This window comes from Cucurbitaria berberidis, assembly GCF_010015615.1.
Source record: "Cucurbitaria berberidis CBS 394.84 unplaced genomic scaffold K460scaffold_3, whole genome shotgun sequence".
Taxonomy (NCBI): domain Eukaryota; kingdom Fungi; phylum Ascomycota; class Dothideomycetes; order Pleosporales; family Cucurbitariaceae; genus Cucurbitaria; species Cucurbitaria berberidis.
In genome coordinates this window covers 1,184,227-1,199,592 of record NW_024468937.1, presented here as the reverse complement: position 1 = coordinate 1,199,592, position 15,366 = coordinate 1,184,227, and the positions used below count along the sequence as shown (strand labels likewise).

Below are 15,366 nucleotides of genomic sequence, written 5' to 3'. Positions count from 1 at the left end.
GACCAAGTCATAATTCGTACGTACTGCAGACACGTTGTGGTATCGCTCGAACGCCGTGAACCCCATTCGGTGTAGAAGACTTCCCTTCGCGAAGCGCGACCGTAACCTGCCAGTAATGAAACGCTCAAAGAACAACGATGCAACTAATTAGTAACAAATCCTGTCAAAAAGCTCCCAACGCGTTAGCCTAAAAAAATATTACGCTATGCCCTCCATACCCATCGGCACTTGGAATCCACTCAGCCCTTCACCAGCGCTCGTGAGTCGCGCACATAAGCTCAAAAAGACGACAGTTTCGGTAGCAGCGAGGTAGTTTAGCGTATCCAGCAAAATCTTAAGATGCCGGGTGAAGTTCTCCTCGTACTTGGCCAACATATCAAACATTTTATCCACCCTCTGAGGATCATAGACAAATTGAGTCGTGGGTCGATGGGACGCTGACGCGGCAGTCCGTGATGGAATGAGGACCGAGGCAGCGGGACCAGAGCGGGATGGAGGTCGGGTAGAGGATTTAGCGGCGGTGGAAGGATTGGGCGCGGCGAATGTAGCATTGACTTGGGCGACTAGGTCGGGATCTCCTGTTATGAGATATCGGGACAGCGAGTACGTGAATGAAGCAAACATGCTGCAAGTAGACATGATCTTGTTATTGATCTAGATTGTGTCAGCGTTGTTTGTCATTTACGCACTGCAATAGATAGGGCACTTACCCGTAATAGCTTACTGTTGGTAAGCATGCACTCCTTGAGGCATGTCGCAAGGAAGTCCACATGGTCCTGCATCAATTCGTCCACCGTTCGTTTGACTTGCGGATTGCTACCGTCATCTGCTGTCGCTTTGCTCTTGCCTTTCGCGCCTTCTTTACCCTCCTCATTTAGTCGAGACATCAGAGAAGCCCAGTTTGGCTCGATGACTTCCGAAGTACAGTAATAGATCAATTGCTGTACGAAGACTAGCATGCGCGCTCGCAGTGTCCAAGCCTTTCGTTTCCACAGCTCGATCCGCGGGTTCCTAGACCGGTGCTTCCAGGCCGCGTTCTTGCCTTGCTCGCCCCAACACTTCGCCAGTTCGGTTTCAAGGTGTTTCAAGCTGAGCAGATATCGGAAAAGTAATTGGTATCGTGTCAGTGTTACTCTGCTGACAACTAATGATAGCGGAAATGGCATAGCGTAGTCAAATACTAGAGCTTGGTAGCCTGTGATGTTCGTATCATCCGTAATGGGCGCGGTATTCGCAGGGGTGTAGTTCGAAATCGTCGCAGTAGCCGCATCCTGATCCAGACCTTGCACATTGACAATCTTCATCAACCAATTGGTGAGACCTGTGTCATTGATTTGTACCTTGATGTCTTCTTTGTATGGGTCTTCAACAGCCACGGAACCAGAATGTCGCGTAGCAAGATCGAGTAGTGATTGCAACTTGCCTACATTAACATGCTTTGCTGGCTTCTTGAGCTCCAACTCGCCCATCTCAAGAAAGTAGGTGAAGAAGTCGGATCGATCGAGAAAGAAGTAGTGTTTGAGCGATCGTAGTCGAGCAGGTAGTTGGTGGGTGGTGAGTAATAGATTGAGGAGCGAAGAGTTCGCATACGCGTATGACGAACTGACGTTGTCTAGGAATCGCGGATCGTCGAAACTTGTTGGCGCGTCTTGGACGATCTTGCTAACATCGACACCTCCGCACTCGCGAACAACGTTGAGATACTTTCCAGCTAGAAGCACTTTGTCTTTGACTGCGTCCAGCTGAGGAGGTACTAGTGCGTCCCGGATAGTGTATCGCTTCTCCCAGTACTCGTCGGTGTAGTCCTGGTCTAACCTCTCTCGCTTGATGCTCTTTTGCTCCTTGATCAAAAACTCCGAGTGGGGATCTCGGATCCCTCCATGGTGTAGCCACTCATTGAGCATTGCCATGTACGGTCGACTGGCCTCTCGCAGAAGTGTTGTGAGTAATGTTCGCGCTGCAGGATCTCCGGACATGGACGACAATCGTTTGGTGATGAGGCCAAGAACGCTCCCGCCCTTGCATAACTTCTTGGTAGTATTGCCCCCTTCGCGCAGCGACTCGAGGATATTCTCAAAGTCGTTGCTATCGTCATCTGCAGAGTCATCGTCATCCTTTTCGTCCTCCAGGATGCCGTTCGCTTTCAGTAGCTCGATGCCGGTGGTGTAGAGCTGGAAAAGCAGGTGGCTTGTTTGCTTCGTATGCAGATTCAAGACATGAAGAGTAAACGAATCATTCGTCAACAGCTGGTGTTCCAATTGCGCGATCAGCGTCAGGTAGTCCTTGAGCAGTCGCCGTATAGCTGCGCATAGAGCGTGATTGACGGAGCCATATTCCTGTCTGCTCAGCACTTCAACACAAGCATCCACTGCGATGTAGTGTGTCGCGGTCTTCAGCATCGACTTTGTCAGATCGCGCAGGCTTGGATCTAGGCCGGGCAGTATGCGGAATTGCGGCCCAACGAGCCGTTCCTTTTCTTCATGCGGATTGTACGCCTCGCTGAACCGAATGTACTGCCCCTCGAATCCCATGAATACAAACAGTAGATCCTCCAGCACAGCCTTCTCCTGCAATTCTAACGATAGTTGTGCCAGCGGTGTAGGTTGTAGCGCGGCGGGGGCGGTCGATGCTAGTGGGGGGATCGAAATGCGCGTCGCAAGCGGAGCCGTCGTATGCGGCACCAGCGAGGCCTGTGGATCCCATGGCATTTGGACAGGTTCTGGTGTCGACTTTGTCGAAGGTGCACTGCGAGACGGTCTCTCCACGTCCCGCGCTTGTTTCTCCGCGCGACTTCGAGCGTTGACCCGACTCTCGCTCGAGTGCTTCAGCGGGCTTCTAGTCCGTCTGACTTCTGATTCCCGTTCGCGTACCTCCCTCTTTTCTGTGCGCCGCTCGCCCGAAGTCCCCATATTCGCTGACTGCTTCCTCGTATGCGATGTTGTCGTCGACCCTCGTCTGTTGTTTTCCTCTCCCGATGCGGCGCGGGGTCGCGACGAGGACGTGAAGTTTGCATTGGCGGAGCGTCTCTCAGCGGTAGTCAAGGGCTTCATCTGTGGCATGTTGCGAGAAGACATGTTGGCGAGGAAGGCACTCCATAGAGGTCGAGTGGTGCTGCGTGGATTGTGATTGCGCTGAGTGAATGTTTGGGCTGCAGTACAGTCAGTCGGGTGAACCTATGTTGTTGGGTCCCACTTTCCCAACGCGCCGGACGGTTCGCGCTAAGCGAGCCATGACGCAGGTACAGTACATAACATAGATGATGCATCAGCAGCACAACGATTTCCCCTTTGACATGCACGCCATTTTCATTCACATTCTATCTAAAAGCCTTGGTTCCCATTTAATACAAATGAATTCATACCAGTCCATATGCAAGTGCCGATTGCCGTCATCAATCACAAATCATAAACATCCTCCCTAACCTCCTCGCCCACTCTCACCTTGGTCACTGTATACATCCACCCGGCATGACGTCTACCAAATCCTACGCGGTAGCCAAATAGTACACCCTCCAGACTCTCTATTGCTTTCCGGACTTCTTGTTCATGACCGCTCGCAAGAAGGGCTTCCGCACACGCAACCGCCTCTTCTCTGCTCTCGAACGTTTCGACGCCGCCACCGATACTAAAGTTCTTCCCGCCCGATCGGACTATCTGATCCATGTTCTTCAAGACCTCATCATCGAGCATATCTTTAGTTATAATCCTATTTCTCACGGTGTACATCTCCCTAGTAGCTGCTCCAGTGGTCGTCCTGAGGATATCTGCAATGCCTTCGTTCCGCTCTTTATCCACAATAAGGGAGAACAGCGGCTTTTTTTGAGCATCTAAAATCGCCGCACTAACCAAGCTTTCATACAGCGAGTCTCCCTTCACAAGTCGGTTGACGTGGGCTGTAGCAGCCTCATCGTTACCACATCTCCCGTACAATTGACTTAGCAAGAGTTCTCGATCGCGCTTTGTGTCGATATAAGGCCCGGTTCCGAATCTGCTTGGACGCTCAATGCCATTCTTATGATCAATGGTTTGAATCCAGTATACGGTCTTGTTCTGAAGCTCGGATATTGTGAGATCGCCGGAGTTGGAGTTGGTCTCGATCATGGTCGCTTTGGTGTTTCTAACTTGATAGTATAGCAAAGATGTTGGTGTGGAGAATAACCTGTCTGACTTAATAGTATAGCAAAGATGTTGGTGTTAAGAACGACCTGTCCGTGGGAGGGCTTTTATATCAGAGTGTGAGTCGTTTCTGAGTGACTGTGTTCTTCAGTCATTAGGTGACATCGCAAGAGATTGCGCTAAGTGAGCCATGGCGCACGTTCATCGATATCCCGACTTCGACTCATTGCTCTCGCTCACACTCATCAAACCTGTTCTGTCACTTGGCGCTGCAATATATCACAGTCATTTCCCACACTGGAGTCTCCTAGTGTCAAGAGTCACATTTTGAAAGCCTAGACATTTTATGCGGCATCGTCGTTGTTACAACACTACCATCAAAACTTGCAGCGAACTCTAGACGAAAATTCACAACTCCACTTCTCTCTCTTACATTTTCATATTGCAAACTTGTATTATACTAAAAGACCTCTTGGGGTAGCTTACATTCAGCAACTACCAACTACATATTCTAGACTACATCTCCGGCTGTCTGTCTGTACAATATCGACCTCTAACAAGCTCAAACCGGGTCAATAAGACCACGTGTATCCTTCCTCTCCGTCTCTCCTACACGAAATTCCGTCACAACCACCAGTTCTATCACCTTGTTCGAATGCCCATGTATGATTGCGCCAACGAGCGAGCCTTCGATGACTCCCCCTTCCAAAGGCCAGATGACATGACCATAAGAGCCGCCGTCATCTAGGCGTTCTCTCGCACACTCAAGGGCCTCGTTTTTGCTCAGGAACGACTTGAAATTTCTGTCATAAGCGAAGGGTAGAAGTCCGTCCGTATTGATATACCGTCCAATTGTAGGCTGAAGTCCATCCATTGCAAGTACTTCAGGAAAGTCCTTGTTTACCAATCTTCCAGTTACGGAGTACAAAAGTATCGGCGCTGCATCCGTAACACCCTTCACTGCATCTGCGAGGTCCTTGTTTATCTCCCACGTGGCACTAATTGAAAACATAACTTGTCCGCCACCAGTTGTCACCTCCAAAGTTTTGCCACTAGTAGTTTGATCCTCCAGGGCTTCCACTATCCATTCTCTCATGACGCCTTCGCCTTCGCCTTGCGCATGCAAGCGATTGGTGAGGAGACTTGTATCATGTTCTGTCGTAACGTAAGGTCCAATCACCTGCAATCCTTTGTTGCGACCTCTGGCTACATACCAACGTAGGATGTCGGGCGGAAAGGGGTTGACGGGCGTGTCTTCGGGCATCGTAAAATCACTGACTTTGTGGATCTAGTAGCGGACTGAGTTTAGGGACCTGGTATTAGGCTGAGTTCGGAGTTCTGGTAGTAGGCCGAGACTAGAGTCGTTGCTGTAAGTGATTGTGGGATTCTGGTCGTGGAGGGAGAAGTCTTCCTAGCGGAACTTTTATACGTGGAGGGAGAAGTCTTCCTAGCGGAACTTTTATACGTGGTATGACTGGTTGTAGGTGAGTAAGTACCTTCTTCAGTCATTGTCTAATGTGCAAAAAGCCTTATAGTACCAGTCATGGCGTAGATCATGTATCTGACTCTCAGGTTCGCACCAACTTCGATTGACTAGACTTTTGGCTTGTACTAGGTCTACGGTGGACCCTCAAAATATGTCATTGCAACTGACTGTTTAGTGACTTGAAGGAAGACTTTAACCGCTCAGGCAGTTGTTCCACAATAAAATGACAGTACTATATACAATAAAATCCATGTATCCATGCCAGTTTACTATGTCAAAATTGTTCAGAAGTAACTGCAGTGTGTTGAGAGCTGCTCATTGCAGCTTGCGAAGAGTTGATTCAATAAGGCGTACGCGAAATACTTGGTTTAGTGACTTGATCTTCTCTATTTTGACTGCACTTTCCTAACTTCCTACTAGAAGCAGGCCGTAGTTACAGAACGACTCAGAAAAGGTCAAGATCCGTTAGGAGAAGCAGTGAACAGCCATATTGCAGGCGCTTCTTTCAGCAATAAAGCCTTATTAGGCTTTGTCTTATCTTGAAACTCAAAGCAAGACCAACGCTACACTGTCCAATTCCCTCTCCTGTATTTCCTTGTTCCTACCGAGGGGATATTAATATTGCTTTGATTCATCACGCAGAACTGTCAACTTAACATGATTTATCCTGAACTATCTTCGTAGCAGATCTATTAATCTATCTATAATACATATAGCAAAGTCCGCAAACTATTGTAGCATGATGCCACTACTTGTTATCTGAAGGTGCTGCTCCTGTTACCGTATCGTATATCTTATCACGTATGGTTAACAGGGCCTGATTGAAGCTATCCAAACGAGATTGTTCGTAGGGCACCACCTTCCTCTCGTGCTCAGTGACGAAGATCTGAGTTACACACACTAAACCGATAAAGGCCCCCCCTTTCGACGTAACTCTTCCAATCCACTCCCCTGCGACATTCTCAATGTCTTCAAAGCAACGGTCCGGACTCCATTCCTTTTGAAGATCCCCCAAAATCCGGCCAGCCGCCTCATCAGTCATGGCCGTTTTCATTGTTCCTCCAAATGGAAACACCAGTCCATTCGAGGTATTGTGCGGCTCGATCAATTTTGCCAAAGGAACCTTTTCTGGTTCTTTTACGTTGCGGAAGTGAGCCGAGAAGTATCGATCACGCACCAAAAACAGCTTCAAGAGAGCGGTTCCGGTTGTGTTCTTGATTGCTAATGCAACAGGCTCGTTCTTTTCAGTGTGCACTTTTACAATGAACAAGGTCAGACCTCCTTCTTTAGTAACGCGCTTGCCATCTAGCTCCTCAATCCCGCAACTCAGTTCGTCGTTGAGCCACGCGTAGCTTTCTTCAGAGACTTTGGTATCGGTTTCTGCATCGCATAGCGCTAGGAGTTGCTTTCGCACGGCTTGTCGATAGTCACAGGAGTTGGTGTACGGCCCGATGGTTCTTTTTCCCTGGCTCGAACCATAGTCGATTACAATCCAGATCAGTTCATCGTCGGAGTAGGTGTTCATGGTGCGGTTGGTTTCCGTATTCTTGGCTCGGAGTTCGTGTTGGTAATGTCGCGTTTGGAATTTATGAAGTGTGCATAATCGGCGCAGTGTGCGATTTTATATACTACAAGAGTGTGACTTGATCGTGAGTAACTTACACCACTTACTCAATGGCTGACACAAAAATGACTCGAGGGTGACACTCAAATAGGGGTTGTCATATTCAGAGAATCGACCGTGCTGGAAGATCATAAGTGTAATCCTTTCCTGAATAACCGTACTCTGGCAAGAAAATCATGAGTAAAGTTGCCTGCCAACGTCCACATTCATTCTCCACTAGCTTTTGGAACAGTAAATAAGTCACCGCAGAGCAGTACAACGGTACACAACTGCGATCGTGTGAGATGCTCTGATTTCTTAGTGACTTCTCAGCCTGGTCATGACTAATTCATGGTATGACGATACACCAATGAGCCTCTCGCAGACACAGGTATCACTTCAGCACGTGATACAAGCTTAAGATCCCATCAAGGTGGCAGGTCGGCCTTTCGATGCGACATGAGCTACTAAACTATCAATACAATAGAATAGGCCTTCCATCTCAGCGATGCTACCAGTCTTCTAAACGCCCCTGAATGCAACCTCGGATTGAGTAAATCTCTATGCATTATGGAATCAAATATTTCAAAGCACCTAGACCCCAAGGCTGCCTTTTGAGTGATCACCAGTCTTTAGGGGTATACTTTGAGTGCGGAAAACCTGCATGCAACGAGGCATACGCAAAAAAGGCTCAGGCAAGAATACTATAAATACTGTCGAGGTACGTTATTTCCAGTGACAGAATCATATATCGATCAAGGAGTGATACGGAATGAAGCCAAGTGTCATTGAATTCTATGAGAAACTACAAAGGTAAACTACAAAGGTGAGTACAAAACCGAGATAATGAAAAATTGTCTACCTCCCAGGGCTGCCTGTTGAGATATGGCCGATCAGTGGGGGGTACTTTGAATAAGGGTGGGTTACAGGAAAGCCCTCATTACTCAGATGCAGACTACTCAACTACCACAACGCATGCTGTCCGCCCACTATCAACTGCGTTATAGCAACCAGACTTTCCAAACCCGTAGTTAAATCCATGATCCCTCCAACTCGTGACCCGTTGATGTGCTTCAAGTGGAAAACACGTTTCCCCGGGCAATCACCCTTGTTAATAAGTTCGGTTGCCCTCGCAACAGCCTCTTGGTCGGTGAGAAAGGTCTCAAATGGCCCAGAAGCTGCGCATTTCATCTCGCCATACTCGACAAATTTTCCAAACACGTCCTCCAGTGACAAATCTCCGGCTTCTATTTGTGGGATTGCTCGTACTCGCACCACCCACAGCGACTCGAACCTCGGTTGGGTCAGTTGCTTCAGAAAATCCGCAACCTGTGGGTTGTGCTCGGCGCGGAAGTCAAGGGTAAACAAAACCTGGTCGTTCATTTTTATTCCATGATTACTTTCTGGTCGCGTATAGAGTTCGGTGGCGCACTTGTGGACTACGGCATCTTCGATGGGATAGCGGCGACAGAACTTTTTGAAGTCTTCGCGGAGTACGGGGGGTCCACGATCCAGGAAAGGTCCATGGTAATCAAAGTAAGGTCCAAGGAGGGTATAGGTGTTCCGGTTATGATCATGAACTTCGCACCAAGAGAGTAAATCCAAGGTTTCGGGGGCAGGTAGAGCCATTGGGAGTTTGTTTTCGTGGTTCTGGTAGTAGATTTAGTTGTTGTTCCGTAATTCTGGTAGTAGATTGAGTTGTTGCTTCGTGATATCGGGTTCGCTGGTGGTTGTTTGTAGTAGTAGAAAAACACGCGTTGAGGTTGCGGCTTAAATAGAAGTCCAAGCATGAGTCTTTCACGGGTGAGTCTTGAAATCAGTCATTAGTTGACGCATGAAATGGCCTCTGCACTATGATTCAACGCACAATAGTCACCACCGGAACAGACCATTTGCAGAACAGGGCGTGCACATGATGCAGAGTTTGATGTCTCCTTACTCAGCTCTGAGTAGTCATTGTCAGAATCGTAAGCGTGACGAATAAGGTTAATTGACAATGCTGGAGTCTGATGTCTCTGGCTACTCTTACCCCTTCAGCACTGGTCACCCTGCGAGACTACACTCTATCAATGGCTCACATTCTCGACATTGCTAGTTAATGAAATGAGCCAAGGCGTCGATGACGAGTAACCGCTTGTTTCTACCCAGTAGTATACGATTACTCGTACATCCTCGAACCAAGTCACAAGTTACACTGCCGATGCACCCTCCACCTACGCATAAAAGCCTATAAGAGGAGATTCTCAACTATCTACTTAAAAAAAAACCTGAGACAAAGTTCCATACTGAATGATATAATATTGATTGATTGATATAAGGCTAAAAAGCTGAATAAGAAGGAGCTACAAGTTAGAAAGGATAGAGTGGTTGAAACACGAGCATATCCAAGTCTCAAAAAGCGATGATGAATTCGCCCCTTCCAAAAAAAGTAACAACACACCGAATAGAACCAAACGCAGTCTAACATGATGAGGTATATACCCAAAGCGCCGGGGCCATCATGTGCGAGTTCCATCTTTAGGTGGCATGTATTCAAACGCCAAAAAGGGTAACAGGAAACGCCCGGGAGATGCAAAATCTACCCGCTCCGTGGTATTAGACTTCATATCGCGCCCGCCCTGGTCCTGGGACTTCGTTTCCAAATAAACGTCCAACCTCGACGCAGTATCTTGCCTCTCCATGTCCATCTGTACCGACTTCGCTGCCCCAGCATACAAGCACTGCATCTAGGATACCGCCCAAGACACCCTCCATTGCGCCCAGAGCGCCCCAGCCGATCGCCGCGCTGATCAAGCCCACGACATATGCGTATAGACTGCCTTTGTACGGTACTGTTTCGGCGCCGATTTGAAGCATGCGCGCTGTAGACACCCATCCTCCAAAGCCAAGAGAAAGTGTGATGACCCAGCGAATAGCATGGAGAAGCAACTTGGCGAGCCGGTAGGATTGTATTGACGGCCCGCCGTGATTTTTGAAGTCCCTCGGGCCTAGTGTCGTAGTAGGAGACGCAGCAGAGATGAAGTTCATCTGACTCAAACCCCTCGCCGCCTGGTTGAGTGGAACCCCATGGATACTCGCAAATGTAAGCGTAAGCGGGTTGGTAAGTGCAGCAATCGGCGTCGGAACAAGGCTGTATGCGCACATGCTAACCATGCCGGCAAGTCGTCTTGGGAGAACGATGAGCGGAAGGCGAACCAGGAGCGAGATAAGGGTTGACATGCAAATCGTGCCAGCCATGGTATACGTTGCGTGACTAAGACTTGCTTGCACCACTGTGCGAGCTGCGGGTGCAGGAACGCTGTTACGATGGAAGTACCACTGGGACACCGTGGCTGCGGTAGTCGCTCTTTGTACACCAGCGATGACACCGAGGGTCCAAAAGTAGTCCAAGAAGAATGCAATTCCAAGCCACCAAGTGCTCGTGTCGATAATCCAACGAGATTTGTTGCTTGCAAAATGACCGCCAAGGAAGAGGCGTGTGAACATGAGGATCCATATCCAGGACCAGAGGATGACAGCGGTCAAGGTAGCAATGCCCACGAGAAGCAAGGGAAACTGTGCTCTCAAGATGTCGCTGGAGAATTCTAGCATACCGGTAGCTTTCTCCAGCGAATGTCGTGCCTTGAAAATGGTGTAGACCCAGAAGACGGTAAAACAAAGTGGACCGAATGATAGCCATCTCATAACTCGGTCTTGGACGCTGTCACCGTGCCATGAGCCCTTGAAGCTTGACACGAGCGGGTATAAGAAGAATGAGAACGATATGACCGGAACTGCAAAGAGCATGAGCATGACGAGGGGTCGAGCAAATGATCGAAGCAGTGATAGCCACAGTAGTCCAACTACTATTGAGACGAGGGAGTATACTCCGATGAGGTGAAATGATGAATGTAGGACGGTGTATATTGTATCTCCGAGTGGGTTCTTCTTGTTTGGCGGCGATTCTTGTAGCAGGGAGATGAACCATACCCCGAGAATGGCGCACTGGACTATAATAAATACCTCGGCCCAGAAAAAGTTATGTCTCGGGGGGGATATTGGGTTGTCTGGGACGATGTCTGGAACGGTCTGGCGGTCTGGACTTATTGGTCGCGCGTGTTCTAACAGCGTATCTTCGTCGGTCTCCTGCGGTATGGGTAACGCTGATCTTAGGGGACTGCGACCGCGTTTCGGTCTTGGCATATTTCGGAACGCTTGGTACGAGGGTGGAGGGTCGTCTTGGTGCCCTAATAGTTCGTCTCTCTCCAGCTCTTCGATGCTCCCTCGATCTGTGGACTCGAGCTCGACATCGACTAGTTTGCCCCTCCCTCTGCTACTTGGATTCGTTGACTCGGATAGAGGAACGCTCGACTCCCGCTCTTCGTCTTCTCTGTTGTTGATTGTAGATGACCTCCCTCGTGCTGGCTTGTCACCTTTCCACGAGCTCTTGATTCCTCTTCCTAGACCATAGCCGGGTGCGTCGTTCTCGTCTCTATCGCCTTCTATGGTATGATCCGATCTCTGCACTCCGTCGTCGTCGACCTCGGATGATTCAGAGAGGTTGCTCGCGCCAAACTGCCGCCGTGATCTTTGCAGAGCGTAGTGATCTGCCATCTCGCGATCGTGCTCCACATGGTCGTCCTCTTCGCGGAAGTCGTCGGTGGCAGAGTAGAACAGCGGGGCGGGCGCGTTCGAGGTGCGCGAAGCAAAGGCAAATCGGCTCATGGCCTGGGAATTATAAGGGTTCGGCATGTTGCGACGCTGGAGGTATGCTTGGGCTGCCCGCGACGAAGGGCGCTGCCTGTCCGAGGGGTTGCGGTTGAAAGAGGACTCGGGCTGACCCAGTGACAGCCGCGACTGAGACTGGGAGAGGAACTTGGAGGCATCTGTGAAGCACGCCTGTTAGTCACGCGAGTCGTTGGAGCACCCAAGACAGCGACGACGGCTCTGTCACATGTACTTGATAAGGCGCTAGGAGACTTACATTCAGAGAACATGCTAGGCAACACAGGGAGTGGGCTGCTATTCTACGTGCACAGCTTCCCGCTGGCGACCAGGTGTATTTAACGCGGGTGCAGCTTCAAAGTGAGGGTTGCCTCAGGTGGCCGGTCAGCAGTGTGAGGCGGTCGAGGGTCCCGGGGTACAAGAGGCAGCCGCGCGGATGACGCAGCTTGAAAGACATGCAGGTATAAGTGAGAGGCGGCGTGAGGCTAGTCGACTGGAGGCAGTATAGATAGCGTGTATGCGTTTGAGTGAGAAGTGTAGAGGAGGGCTATAGGGAGCTATAGCTCACATAGGTGTTGAGGCGTGAGTGGTTGGCGCGTGAGTCGGGTTGCTGCTGCCATCATCATCGCCAAGATGCGAGGCTTATCGATACCCGCCCGGGCTTTGGACATGCATGCGGCATCGCCCTCAAGCCAGGCGCAGAAGTCTCCAAGATCCGATGAAGAGTTTGCAGTAACTGTATCCGAACATGGGCCAGACAAAGAGCAGCGATGAATTAGAATTTATGTACCAAGAATTTGCCGTACCATTATTTGTTCTCGGACTTGACATCCTAAAACGTGATTGTACATGCATGTCGAACTATGGCACAAGCGGCTACCGAGCTATGACATGTTCAAGCCATCTTGCGGTTATACACCTCTATCTCACTTGGTCGTTAACCAACAAACGACTCTTTCAGCAGCAGCGCCGCCTATTGGCACACTTCCAAATCGCTCCGCGCATTCTCGAACCCCGTGTCTTATCCAAAGCGCCATCTACAGTCTCACAAGCTTGCGCCTCAGCTACATAGCTCCAGTACCCCAACGCTGGGCAGCGTCACATACCCCAACATGTCTCAGCCCTGGGACTATATCGCCAAAATCGTCTCTCTGGGTGACTCTGGATGCGGTAAATCAAGTGTGAGCGACCAACCCTCTCCCTCCACTACCCGCGACATCTACTAACTACCTACCCGCAGCTAACAGTCCGCCTCTGCGAAGGCCGCTTCTCTCCACACCACGACGTAACCATCGGCGTAGAATTTGGCTCACGCATCGTCTCCGTCGGTCCACCTGCCTCCCATTCCCTCAGCATCAACAACCCCACCAAATCAATACCAGAAGCACAACAACCCACCTCGCCCTCAAAACAGCAACCACAGAAGCACATGAAGTTGTCGCTATGGGACACTGCAGGGCAAGAGACGTATAAAAGTATCACACGAAGCTATTTCAGGGGAGCATCTGGCGCCCTCTTAGTTTTCGACATTTCGCGAAAGAACACATTTCTCAGCGCAACGTCGTGGCTACACGATCTGCGCCAGATCGCAGAGGAGGGCATCGTAGTCGTGTTGGTCGGGAACAAGAGCGATCTCGCCCCCTCATCCACGGTCTCGGATTCTGAAACGGCTGCCAATAAACGCCAAGTCACAGTGGAAGAAGCGCAGGAATGGTGCAAAGAGAACGGTGTAATGCAGTACGTGGAGACGTCGGCCAAGAGCGGAGAGGGTGTCGAGAGGGCGTTTCTGGAGGTTGCTGAGAGGATATATCAGAACATTGAGGCGGGCAAGTACGATCTGAATGATCGGAGGAGTGGTGTAAAGGGCCCAGGTGGGGGAGGAGGCAGGGCTGGCGGCGTGAATCTAAATGATGCTAGTAAGAAGGGGAAACAGCAGGGCTGGGGGAATTGCTGTTGAGATGCGAAGCCAGCAATCTAAGATATAGGATTCGTGAACATATTTTCCTGGGTATGCGTGCTACCTGCCCGTTTTGTTATTCAGCCAAAAATGGCATTGCTCGGTGTTTAGGAGCTATTTTAGGATTTTCGACGTACGCAAAGTACATATTGTAATAGTCATCCCAGTTATCTTTAATCGACGGCGGTATTAAATATGTGCATTATCAACTTCACGATTATCTCTACACCAAAGCCTCGAGTGGTCTATCCTTCGTTTACAAGTCTAAACAATCTTCATTACTCTATGCTCTATACTCTATACGTTTAATAATCTACGACATCACATTTTACCCCCCTCTACGCATCCTGCACCTCATAACTAACCTTACTCACCCCCTTCTGCCTCTTAACCCCCCTAATCACAACCTTCCCACACTCCTTCAACTTCAACACATGCGTCCCTCCACACGGGTAACTCCCCACATTCCCAATCTCCACGACGCGAACGCCATCCTCGTCGCCCTTGAAACTCTCCAGCACGCCCGTGCAATCACTCCTCGCCCTCTCCTCAGTCCAAAAGTGGATCTTGACATCGAGATCGCCAGCGACTAACTCATCCACCCTGGCCTGAATATCCGCCTTCTTGTCCCCAGCAATGAGGCCTTGGAACTCGACGAACGCCGCACCGGGGTAGTGGCTTGCCTTCCCATCTACAATGTCACTCGGTAGTGCGCCTTCTTTCACGAGGAGATTGATCGCTAGCCCGATGACGTGGCCTGCGGTGTGTATTCGGGAATGCAGAACTCGCTTGTCGACATCGATGGCTTGTATTACCTCCTCTTTCCCTTCGAACTTCGCGCCCGCGGGTTCAAAAGTTCCCACGTGCAAAATTGCTGGGTCGACTTTCCGCACCTGGTGCACGTGGAAGGTTGGGCCGGCAGAGGATGATGTGGATGTTATGGTTCCGGTATCCGAGGGTTGGCCGCCGCCTTGGGCGTGGAAGATGGTAGATGTTGATGTGAGGATGTAGGGTTCGCCTTCTGGTGCTTTGAATAATGCTTGTGTTTCCTGGGGGAGGGAAGAGAGCGGTTGCACGGATGAGATGGTGCTGTTGTGTTTGTAGAGCTGGCCATCTTTTTGGTAGAGAGGCTCTGTTCTGTGGTCCATTGCGGTAATGCCTCTCCTGTTTAGGGGGCTAATTGCGAATCTAGTGACTGATGATGCTACTGGATGTCGCCGCAGTATTGTCTTTGTGGTCGTTGAAGTGCCGCAGATGTAGACTCGAATACGCAAAGTGATGGAATTGATATATCCCATGCAAGACTATGCGCTCTACTGTTTTATGTGGGAAAAACTTGCAACTGAGTCATCAACGATATTCAAGGCTTGAGATGTGTGGAAGATTCGAGACTGTAGTGAGGCTTATTATCCATACCCGTGGACATCAAAGGCAGGAACGCGCCCTAGATGTACATGCGCCTTTCCCGATCAGGAAGGTGCAGTCTCTACTTCTGCAACAC

The 15,366-nt window shown here is 49.8% G+C and overlaps 8 protein-coding genes across 8 annotated transcripts; 1 reads left to right on the top strand and 7 right to left on the bottom strand.

Moving 5' to 3' along the window:
• Nucleotides 1-198: 198 nt before the first annotated feature.
• Nucleotides 199-3,074, bottom strand: K460DRAFT_283350 (uncharacterized protein; the record flags this gene model as incomplete). The annotated part of the gene is made up of 2 exons (XM_040928649.1): nucleotides 199-654; nucleotides 711-3,074. 2 exons carry the CDS (start codon nucleotides 3,072-3,074, stop codon nucleotides 199-201), a joined length of 2,820 nt encoding a protein of 939 aa, XP_040787487.1.
• Nucleotides 3,075-3,297: 223 nt separating this feature from the next.
• Nucleotides 3,298-4,100, bottom strand: K460DRAFT_416277 (uncharacterized protein; the record flags this gene model as incomplete). The annotated part of the gene is made up of 1 exon (XM_040937790.1): nucleotides 3,298-4,100. One exon carries the CDS (start codon nucleotides 4,098-4,100, stop codon nucleotides 3,396-3,398), a length of 705 nt encoding a protein of 234 aa, XP_040787486.1. The 3' UTR covers nucleotides 3,298-3,395.
• A 577-nt stretch (nucleotides 4,101-4,677) lies between these two features.
• On the bottom strand, nucleotides 4,678-5,379 carry K460DRAFT_354787 (uncharacterized protein; the record flags this gene model as incomplete). The annotated part of the gene is made up of 1 exon (XM_040931820.1): nucleotides 4,678-5,379. The coding sequence occupies one exon, from the start codon at nucleotides 5,377-5,379 to the stop codon at nucleotides 4,678-4,680; it is 702 nt and encodes a 233-aa protein (XP_040787485.1).
• A 970-nt stretch (nucleotides 5,380-6,349) lies between these two features.
• On the bottom strand, nucleotides 6,350-7,126 carry K460DRAFT_405199 (uncharacterized protein; the record flags this gene model as incomplete). Its single annotated transcript, XM_040936816.1, has 1 exon — nucleotides 6,350-7,126. One exon carries the CDS (start codon nucleotides 7,124-7,126, stop codon nucleotides 6,350-6,352), a length of 777 nt encoding a protein of 258 aa, XP_040787484.1.
• A 1,041-nt stretch (nucleotides 7,127-8,167) lies between these two features.
• Nucleotides 8,168-8,833, bottom strand: K460DRAFT_354785 (uncharacterized protein; the record flags this gene model as incomplete). Its single annotated transcript, XM_040931819.1, has 1 exon — nucleotides 8,168-8,833. The coding sequence occupies one exon, from the start codon at nucleotides 8,831-8,833 to the stop codon at nucleotides 8,168-8,170; it is 666 nt and encodes a 221-aa protein (XP_040787483.1).
• Nucleotides 8,834-9,484: 651 nt separating this feature from the next.
• K460DRAFT_310892 (uncharacterized protein) lies at nucleotides 9,485-12,497 on the bottom strand. The gene is made up of 2 exons (XM_040930170.1): nucleotides 12,168-12,497; nucleotides 9,485-12,069 (listed from the first exon to the last, which is right to left on the bottom strand). Exons 1-2 carry the CDS (start codon nucleotides 12,178-12,180, stop codon nucleotides 9,800-9,802), a joined length of 2,283 nt encoding a protein of 760 aa, XP_040787482.1. The 5' UTR covers nucleotides 12,181-12,497; the 3' UTR covers nucleotides 9,485-9,799.
• A 327-nt stretch (nucleotides 12,498-12,824) lies between these two features.
• Nucleotides 12,825-14,083, top strand: K460DRAFT_416275 (secretion related GTPase SrgD). Its single transcript, XM_040937789.1, has 2 exons — nucleotides 12,825-13,089; nucleotides 13,149-14,083. The coding sequence occupies exons 1-2, from the start codon at nucleotides 13,021-13,023 to the stop codon at nucleotides 13,863-13,865; spliced, it is 786 nt and encodes a 261-aa protein (XP_040787481.1). The 5' UTR covers nucleotides 12,825-13,020; the 3' UTR covers nucleotides 13,866-14,083.
• A 120-nt stretch (nucleotides 14,084-14,203) lies between these two features.
• K460DRAFT_376478 (alanyl-tRNA synthetase-like protein) lies at nucleotides 14,204-15,013 on the bottom strand (the record flags this gene model as incomplete). Its single annotated transcript, XM_040934881.1, has 1 exon — nucleotides 14,204-15,013. The coding sequence occupies one exon, from the start codon at nucleotides 15,011-15,013 to the stop codon at nucleotides 14,204-14,206; it is 810 nt and encodes a 269-aa protein (XP_040787480.1).
• Between the last annotated feature and the right edge of the window lie 353 nt (nucleotides 15,014-15,366).